Source organism: Cnephaeus nilssonii (assembly GCF_951640355.1).
Source record: "Cnephaeus nilssonii genome assembly, chromosome: 5".
NCBI lineage: Eukaryota > Metazoa > Chordata > Mammalia > Chiroptera > Vespertilionidae > Cnephaeus > Cnephaeus nilssonii.
The window spans coordinates 11,124,817-11,134,517 of record NC_137076.1 but is presented as its reverse complement, the minus strand read 5'-3'; the positions used below and the strand labels follow the sequence as shown (position 1 = coordinate 11,134,517).

The 9,701-nt window shown below is 46.2% G+C and overlaps 1 protein-coding gene across 1 annotated transcript in view; it reads right to left on the bottom strand.

Annotated features, from left to right (window-relative positions):
- Positions 1-932: 932 nt before the first annotated feature.
- ADRA1A (adrenoceptor alpha 1A) overlaps positions 933-9,701 on the bottom strand; it is a gene marked incomplete at both ends in the record, with an annotated part of 103,287 nt that continues 94,518 nt past the window's right edge. Inside the window, one exon of the mRNA XM_079773085.1 lies at positions 933-1,017. Coding sequence (XP_079629211.1) covers positions 985-1,017 — 33 coding nt within the window. The remainder of the gene's footprint in view (positions 1,018-9,701) is intronic.

Here is a 9,701-nt window from a genome sequence, read left to right as displayed (position 1 = left end):
GAGGTTTGCAAAGCCAAGTGGCCATCATGTTAAGCAAGACTGACCTCCCCGTGCCCTAACAGAACGGAGGAGGAGGCAAAACTAGCACATGCCTGAGGGTCACTCCTTCCTTGACTGGAACAGCTCCTTCTGTCCCACTCCACTCTGTCCTCCAGGATCCAACTCAGAGGTCACCATTTTTGCGAAGGCTAACTCCAAGGCTGGTGGGTGCCTTCCACCAAACTCCCACGGGACAACACGCCCCACTCTCTGCTGTAATTATGGATTTGCCTGCATTCTCCACAGACCACAGGAGCCTTGGTCATGAAGATCACGTGTCCACCAGTGTCCTCCACTCTCGGGACCTGAGCCAGGAGCCCTGACTGATAACACAGATGGATAAATGAGTGAAAGGCCCGCTGTGTGTTATGGCAGCTTCCCTTGGCAGAAGGTGATTTTGTTTTGCAGCATTTTTTTTAAACTTCTGTGAATATGCTAGAATTTGAGGGACACAAAAGATGCAATTGGGGGGAGCTGACTCTCAAAAAAATTTGTATTCACAGTTACTCCTTTAATCACTGTTGTCCCAGCGTTGACAATAGTAATATGTTAGATCTGTGTCTTAGATGAATGCTTGATAAATAAGTACATCCACGTGGACATACAGGCTCCTGACAGTGGGTAGCAGGACAGGGGCTGGGCTGGACACCCTCCTTGATGGGTGGTAAGGACAGCACCCGTGGGCACACACTAGGCTTCATGTAATGGTTGTCTGTCCCTTAAAAATCAAGGCAGAATGACCTGTAATGAATTACATCAATAGTTTTCATATACACAGCATCATGCATCAACATGACCCAAATGTTATCCTTCCGTAGAGTAAAAATCCTTACTCCAAGCACAACGTCTCCATTTCTACAAGTTTAGACTTTGGTAGAGCTGGTTCTTTGTAAATCGAGGCCCACGCTCATTTCCCTGATTGCCAGGCCAGTCACATTCTGTTCCCTAGGCGATGATGCTGTCTCCCTTCTTCCAGCGCTGCAAGAAAGGAAAACTCTTCGTTTTAATTTGGATCAATACCAACTAGTTCACCCTTTGCCACAACTCAGCAGTTGCTTCTTAAAACCCAGAAGACTGAAATAGACATAGGCTGTGTTTATACAAAGCAGAGTTGGGCCAAGAACCTCATCCCTGAAAGTAACTTTCCCCCTCCATTTAAAACAAGTTTGAGATTCTGAGTCACGAGAGACCATTTGGCAGATCCCTGCCGAACAAGGCCTTTGAGTATGGCTGACAGCCTAAGGCAGACTGAGTCCTGGTGGGCGGAGCTCACACAATGGACTTTCCTATCAAACCACCAGCCCAGAAGAGTCCAGGAGATCATTTCAAGGGATCCACCGAGATGTTGGGGCTCTCACCGACAGCACTAGAAACTAGAGCTGAGACTGAATGCGGGTGCTCTCATGATGTGAGTTTCAATTCCAGCTAAAATTAAAACTGCCTATAGGTCATGACTAGGAATTTGCTGTTTTATCTTGTAAACACTGACTTCTACAGTTACCCAGGCCAAGCATAGCTCAGCCCTACTTCCTGAGATGATTTTAGACCCAAGCTTTGTTTCAGATGCTCCCGTGTTTTCCAATGGTCAGAATTACTTCTCTTTCTACAGACACACACACATCTTTATGACAGCATTCTACGCAGAGTCTTTTATAGGACAACCATGATAACAAAATACTTCCTATGCTAAGTGAGTAGTCAAGGTAAGAAAGATTACAAACACCACCAGCACTGGGTACCCTTGTTCTGGGCTCTCTGAGAGAGAGAGAGCTCGGTGGAAAGCTTCAAAGTATCACAGTGAGTCTGATTTTTAAAAATTAAAACAAATGTTCAGGCAGAGGTATTTCCTACCCAAAGAAAATAGCATAGTGGGGGGAGGGAATAACTGAGAATTGAAATTTGGTGCCTAGCACCCTAAGTTTAAAAATAATAGCATCCAAGCAATGGCACAACATCCATTTAGTATTTCCTTTCTAGTGAAAAAGTAATTTGTGTCTTGACCAACTTTTGGAAATTTATCAACCTGAACTAGGAGAATGAACAAAGGAAACAGACTTAACTCTGTTGTTCCTATATGTGGAGTTTTCAGTAGCTTTAAGATACCTTCAAGGTAATTCATTTAGAATAATGTTTGACTTATAATGCAGATTGGAGTCTACTATGATTACATATGTTCAACTCCATTACATTTGCCTACCGTATTTCAAAGGCGAGAAAAGTGGGGCCAAGGGAGGTCAAGTGACTTGTCCGGGTCACTTAATCAGGCACAAAAATGGGGTTGAAAATGAGGCCCAGGCCATGTGGCTTCTAGGCCACTGCTCTTCCCTCAGCACCACTTACAAGATCTCTCAAGTTCCCTTCTGCTAATTGGCTCTGGGTGGAGCTGGTTAAGGTCAGGCCAAGGGTTCAGCAGGCCAGGTGACCTCCAAGACTAGGTATGCCAAAGGCTCAACTTTCCCCTTAACTCCCTACAGGTGTCACTGTCTTTCTTCTTCTCACACTCATATCACTGGATGGGTTCCCGGTGCAAGTCTTTCCTTGGTAATGTGACTGTAAAATCTTCCATTTCCCCCTATAAAATGTGCAAAGGGCTTGGCACATAGTAGATGCTCCAAAACTGTCATTTTCCCTTCTTTGGACTTGACCCCTCATCACAGTGCATTGTCCGGAGCACGCTGCTTCCTCCTCTGCCACACTGGATGAAAGAGGTGTGGCGATACTGGTGAGTGGGCTGCGGGGACTTCATTCCCCGGAGACAAAAATGAGCCATTTTCCTTCCTGCACCTCTGATGCATTTAGCATGTGTTTGGATTCAGGCTTGAAAAGCTGAAACAAAATTTCTGTTGCAGAATGTCAGCACTCACGCGCTGAAGTTCAGGTGTCAGGGGTTGAGTGTGATGTTCAGAAGAGGGAGGCAGGGGGTCTGGTGAGCTGCTGGAGACAAAAGCAAGCATGGGACCCCATTTTTTAATTCAATTGCTCCCTAATAAATGTTTACCCTCTTTAAAAATGTAGGTAGAAAGCTAACAATAAGTTGTTATTTATATATTTATCATACTTGCTTGTTTTGCTCTTTGAAGTACTTTATGGGTTACTTTTTAATAGTCTTGTTACTTATCAAACTAAATTTGGGCATTTTGTTTTTGATTAAAGCTGCTCACTCACCTCCCCATCTGTCAATGCTCCCTCTTTCCCTGCTCTTTACGATGACAATCCATCTGCTATGACACAGGGCCTGGGTGGGAGCGGCACTGGATGAGAAGCATTCAACCCGATGCTCAGCGTTTGATCAATGGGCCAAGCAAAGGCCTCCCAACCCTTGAGACATTAATTAGCCAAGCTGCCGAGCTGAAATCTTTTCATTATGAAAGGTAAGGCTGGGTTTAGCAAAAGGAATGGGGACCAGAGTGAGGAAGAAAGGCAAGTTTTGTTGTGTGTGTGTGTGTGTGTGTGTGTGTGTGTGTGTGTGTGTGTGTTTATAAATCAATAAACCATTGCTACACTCATTCGAACCTGTTTTTGGATGGTTTTGGCCTCAATACACTTAATACTTTTGTAGGCCCTGCCTTGTCACATGATTTCTCCTCTTTTAATTTCTAGATTGGACTGAAGCGGATGTACCATCTTACTCTAGACCAGTGGTCGGCAAACTCATTAGTCAACAGAGCCAAATATCAACAGTACAACGACTGAAATTTCTTTTGAGAGCCAAATTTTTTAAACTTAAACTTCTTCTAACGCCACTTCTTCAAAATAGACTCGCCCAGGCCGTGGTATTTTGTGGAAGAGCCATACTCAAGGGGCCAAAGAGCTGCATGTGGCTCACGAGCCGCAGTTTGCTGAACACGGCTCTAGACAACTCACCCATCACCAGATTGGGGACTTGTGGTGATCACAGCCTCCCATCTATCTCCCAGGCCTGGGTTCTGACATTGGTTCCTGATCCCATTTTGCTCTGTCTCACCTTGCTCTCATGGTATAGGGTCTGTCTCATTCAGTGATGGAACTCTGTTTTCCTGGGTGCAGATGTCTCCTGGGGGATCCCACGCCTGCCTGACTCTAGATGGCACTAACATGGGATTCCCCACTGCTGTGCTCTGCACCACTGATGAGAATCTCACTGTGACTTTTAAGAAGCCCAGTGTTGTCAACTATTACCTGAGCCTTCCTGGTGTAGTATTTCCAAGTCCCATGGACCTGCTCTCCCAGCCCCTGCCTGTAGCTAGTGCTTGGATCTTGTCCCTCTTTGTCCTCTCTCTTTTTGCCTGCTCCGAGGGGTCCTGGGCCTCAGATATGACCACCCAGGTGCTGAGGATTGCTATGATCATACAAAACAATATGACTGTTCCTGCCCTCCTAAGTTTTAATCTAGTTGAGAAGATAGACCCTATGTAGCTACAGTATAAAGTAAATTTTAAAGAGAAAAAATATAGATTTTTTGAAACGACAGAAAGATCACAGTAAAATGCACCATTGGTTGCCAGATGCATTTTACAGACAATTGCTGTGGCTATTTGGAGACAGGATTCAGGAAGGACTGAATTTAAACATCTGACCTAGAAAAAGAATTGTGGATAAATTTTTATGTGCTAAAAGGAGAGTGGGGAGGAAATTGTTAGGGTCTGAATTGTGACTCCCCAAATTTTATGTGTTGCTATCCTAACACCTCGTGCCTCAGAATGTGACTGTATTTGGAGATAGGACCTTTAAAGAGGTAATGAAGGTTAAAATAAGGTCATCGGGATGGGCCGTGATCCAATCTGATTGGTGTCCTTCTAAGAAGAGGAGATGAGGACACAGGCACACGCAGGGAAGGCCATGTGAGGACACGGGGAGAAGACAGCCATCTGCAAGCCAAAGAGAGAGGCCTCAGGAGGAGCAACCTGCTGACACCTGGATTTCAGGCTTCCAGCCTCTAGAACTGTGAGACCTGTGGTGCTTTGCCAGGACAGCCCGAGCACACTGATGCCAGGGATTCCAAATGCATGGGGTTGTGGCAGCAAACGCAGGAGCACACGTGGGAAGAGACGACCCTTTGCTTGGAGTAGTGAGGCTCCTGGATATGATGAGAGACTAGAGGGAGTCCGGGAATGAGTCCCAGGAGCAGGTGGGCCGGTGGGCCGGAGACAGAGAGCGGGAGCACCAGCAAGAAGGAACCTTTCACCCGGATGAATTCTGTGCACTCGGGTTAGCACTGCTTAATGCTGACCCGAAACCAACTTGACTCTATGAGATCAATCCAGGCTCTGAAGGACCTACTGGGAAGTGAAAGGGAAAAACCACAAAGACGAGAGACGAAGGATGAGGAGGAAGAGAAAGAGAAGGTGACTTCGTGGGGCTTGGTAAGTTGTCAGAGGGTTGTAAGTTGCCAGGGAGTGGGATTGACTGGTAAGAAGAGGTGCACTCCGGGGAGGGGCCAGACACCACTCCTGACCACCAGCTCTTTCTGATATGTGGCTGCTCATGTGTTTGTATCTTTCATTTGGAACTAACAGTAAAAAGCAGAAAGACAGCAATGTGGGCAGAGGGTGAAAGCCCTTGGGAAGGACCTTGAGCTGCCTTCACCTTACCTGGGTCTCTGGAGGCTGGGTGGCGGGGGCAAAAGGGCCAGCTTGCAGCATCCGGCCTAATGCCTGTTGTGGGGAGGGGATGAAGGGTCTGAGGGAAACCCCACCTTGTCACCTAGGGTTGTGCATGGCATTCTCTATCCCACGGGAACTGGCACCCACAGGAGTAAGGGCACCCCACCCCAACGTCAGTCACTGCCTATAAGTTTGGCAGGAAGTGGAGGTTGGAATTATTGAGAGAGAGGAAAAGATAAGGAAAGGAGGTAGACAGAAGGGAAAGAAGCAAATCAGACAGGGGGCAGGGGAAGGGAAGCTGCCACCGAGGTGGCCCAACCCTTCCTTTCGGTGTCCTGCGTGGACAGTGGTGGTATTACTGGCCTCGATCCTTCCATGTTCTTCTACGTCAGTCCTGCACCCATTACTACTCCAGGCCTCACCCTGAGCCCTACGGGAGAGTCGCATCTCCTAACGCTGCAGACACCCTGCCCCGGGTCCGGGAACGGAACACCTTGTTTCTAACCTGGAATGTCTTCCTCTCCTTCATCGCCCATTAGCACTGGAGAGAGAACAGGGAAACAGGTCCCTCCAACAAAGCACTCGCTCAGAGAAACATGGCTTCATCACCCCACAGGAATGCCATTTCAAGTCAAGTGAAGCAATTTCAGCCTTAAATCAAAAGGAAAAATAGGAAAAGAAGGAAAGCGAGGAGGAGAAGAGACCTGCTAGAACTAGTACCTATTTGTCTTTGGGAAGACACCCCTCTCCCAGCACCTCCTTCTGTGCCCCACTTTGTAATGAGCTCCAGGGCACACTCTCCAAGGCCCTAGTGCAGAGGGCTTGTGGTCAGGAGGCCTTCCCCAGGAGCCACACTTGGCCTGAAGGCTTCTGGGAATCGCTTCAGCAGGGTTCGCAGTCTGGGAGGGACTTCACATCAGCCCTGGTCAAATGGCACCTACTGGTTGTTGCTACTCTCAGGGTCAGCCAGGATGTGCTGGGGGATTTTGCCAACGAGGTGAAGAGTTGAGAGATCTCCATGGACTCCCTTGGGATTCTGCTGACTTGCTGTTCTACAAAATACAGCAGTGGAGGGGGTGGTGGGTGCTTCCCTCTTATCCTGACGCCTATGCTGAAGGTCACAATGAGAGACTAAGTGTATCTTTTGGGTGGACAGGTGATATGGAGCCAATCCCACCCCTGATTATGAGCTTGTCACTTCATACCTAACAACTCATGCAGGTTGGGAACATTAAGCTAGTCAAGTGGAGACGTATCAATGGCATATTAAAAAAAAAAAAAAAAAGATGTTTGCTGAACACCAAAATCTACTGCTTAGCATTAAATTCATAAAAGTGTAAGCTAGCAATTGTATAGATCAGGATGGCAAGTTATGGTCCATGGATTAAATCTGGCCCATGCCTGTGAACTAAGACTGGTTTCTACATTTTTAGAGGATTGTACCCCCCACCCCAAAAAAGGAAATTAAGCAAAGCAGAATGTGTCACAGAGATGGTATGGCTCCACGATGCCTAAATGCCTAGCTATTTACAGAAAAAGTATTCCAACCTCAGGTATCCCTTAAATAGATCTTTATTCTTTAGTTCATCTGAGAACATTCTTCCTCTCCCCTATTTCTAACAATGCCTCTTGGAAGAATGTATTCTTCTTGACTTGTAATAGATGAGCTTGGAACACACCCAGCTCATTAGCTAGGGACCGTCTGTGCCTCTCTGTATTTTTCATGCCAAGTGCATTTAGTGCAGGAGAGGAAGTGAGCAGTTTGCTGACAGTGGTCATCGGGGTGTATACGATGACTCTCGGGCTCCCTGGGAAAGGAATTCCCTTTGGGACCTTTGCGTTCCTGAGGTCCTTAAGGTGTCAGTCACTGCTGGCTTTACCTTATGTGTCACCCCATTGAGCAAGACAAGAGCTCCCTGCCCTGCTTATTTCCTTAGCTTTGCTGTTGACTATCTAGGGAGAAAGAGCAGAATTGCATCAGCTTGCCTTTTAGCCAATGAGAGAAGCATAGACAAATATGCACTCAGACCCTAGAACAATCTTGTACTGCACAGCTGCTGAGCTGTACCAGAAGAGAAGGTACAAACAGCTGAAAATGTGGCCTAGAGATGAATTAGTGAGTATGAAAGTCAGGGTCTCAAGAAACACAATGGACCTTGGAGATAGTGAAGGCCCATGGAAAAAGGAGTCAGAGGCTGGATTTGGTTCAAAGAAATCCTTAAACCTCTCCCAACTCCTCTACCCTCATTCCTTCATATGTTAAGTGCAGATAATCTATATGATGGAATAATACTCAGGAATGACTTGAGATAGGCAGAAGTACTATAAAAGGTATGCAGTAGTGTACAAATGGGAGGAAATATTAAACTGATATTGGGATTCTCTATCTTCACTTATTTAATATTGCATCTGAATGTACCTACTATTATTCAGGCTTTTTAATAGGTCAGCGTCTTTATTATTATTTTTTCTCCAGATGCAGTATACATTTGCTCTTAGATTTTTTTGGATCCAATTAAGTCTGAATTTTTCATAGTTTAGCAATCATCATTTCCAGCTGATAAGGTGGCAATGTGGACTATGGCACGGAGGGAAAGTAATGTACTAACTCCGCAGTTACACAAAAAGGAAAGAGAAAATGAATACGCGTAGTTTTAGGGCAGTTCCTTGCTTATCACTTGCAGTAACGTATTCCTGAACCATCCATCCTGCTTTGAGCAATATCCATGGTAAGTCTTTTTTCTCCTCAACAGCCCCCTCTCCGATGCCATAACCTTCCTTTTGGACGGGACACTCAGTAATCTGTGTTGCAGGAGCAAAGGAGAGATGGCATTTTCCTGCACAGGGCAGATAAGGTCCAGCCTCAGCCCCCGTGACATTTGGGTCTGGGGAGCATGAATGAGGTAACGCTGATGGGAGCACTGGCCAGGGGCCGGGTGTCCTCTGCTGACATCCTGACTTGCTTTTGCCAGCCCAGCCCCGCAACAGTCATCTTGCGGGGACTTTGGAGGCCAGAAGGCCACTACCGCCATTGCTTTTTGAAGATGGTGGCCTGCTCCACAGCACACTTTGTAGACAAGGAGCCGTTGCCAGCAGTGTTCCAACTGGCTTAACCGGAGCTGTGTGCAGGTGGTTTCATGGTTAAAAGTCCTAGTAGTGTAAAAAGAAATCAGAGTAACAGGTGAGCACACATCTGATGTTGTCTCCATAGTTACCACCTCTGCCTTCGATTCCATCACCCTGTTTCGCTTGCAGAGTTTACCTTCCATGCACTTGCGCTCCCTTCTCCCTTTGCTGATAAGCAGAGCTCTTTCCTAATTAAGTCAACACGTAGGCAGAGGCAGCATCTCTTTTGGCAAGAGGACCTGAGCAGAACCAGCCCCAGCAGCAAGTGAAAATGTGTGTCAAGCTGTGATTAAGTAGCTGTGATTAAAGACTCAATAATTACCCTCCCAAGCAAATAGGTCTTAAAATGCTCTCTCAGGCTACAAGCATGAAACCTACTGGGCCTGCATGATGGCTCACTATGAAGGAGCAGGGAGGCCGAGACACTCAGGACATAAAGTGTTCACTTAAGAAAGGAAACTCAGAACCAAGGGGAGGCCATCTAATAAGTAGCCACAGCTGCCAACCGATTCTCCATCTTCAAAAATTACCCAGGTCTCTGGCTACCTGGAGATCAGCATTCTGAACCCTTGGCCCCATCGTGACAGATATGACATTCACATATTTGACACATTCTCTGAGCTCTGTGTAATCCTATAATTTCTTTTCTCTTTCTCAAACTAAAAAAAAAAAAAATGTTGGAATATAGTTGATAAAAGTGATGTCATATTTGTTTTTATTTAGTTTAGAAAATGACATATTTCCCGAAAGTGTGCCAATTAACTGTGGTTGGTAGTCAATAACGCCGGTACCCTATGCAATGTATTTCATACCCACAGGTATGTTTTGCTATTTTAGGCCAATGCAGCAGCCTCTTCTGCATTCTCTTATATGCCCATCTTCTTCCAATTTGATACAGTTTGTCCTCCCTGCAAGGCCTGCGTAACATTCCAGGCAATGATCCCTAGGAAAGTG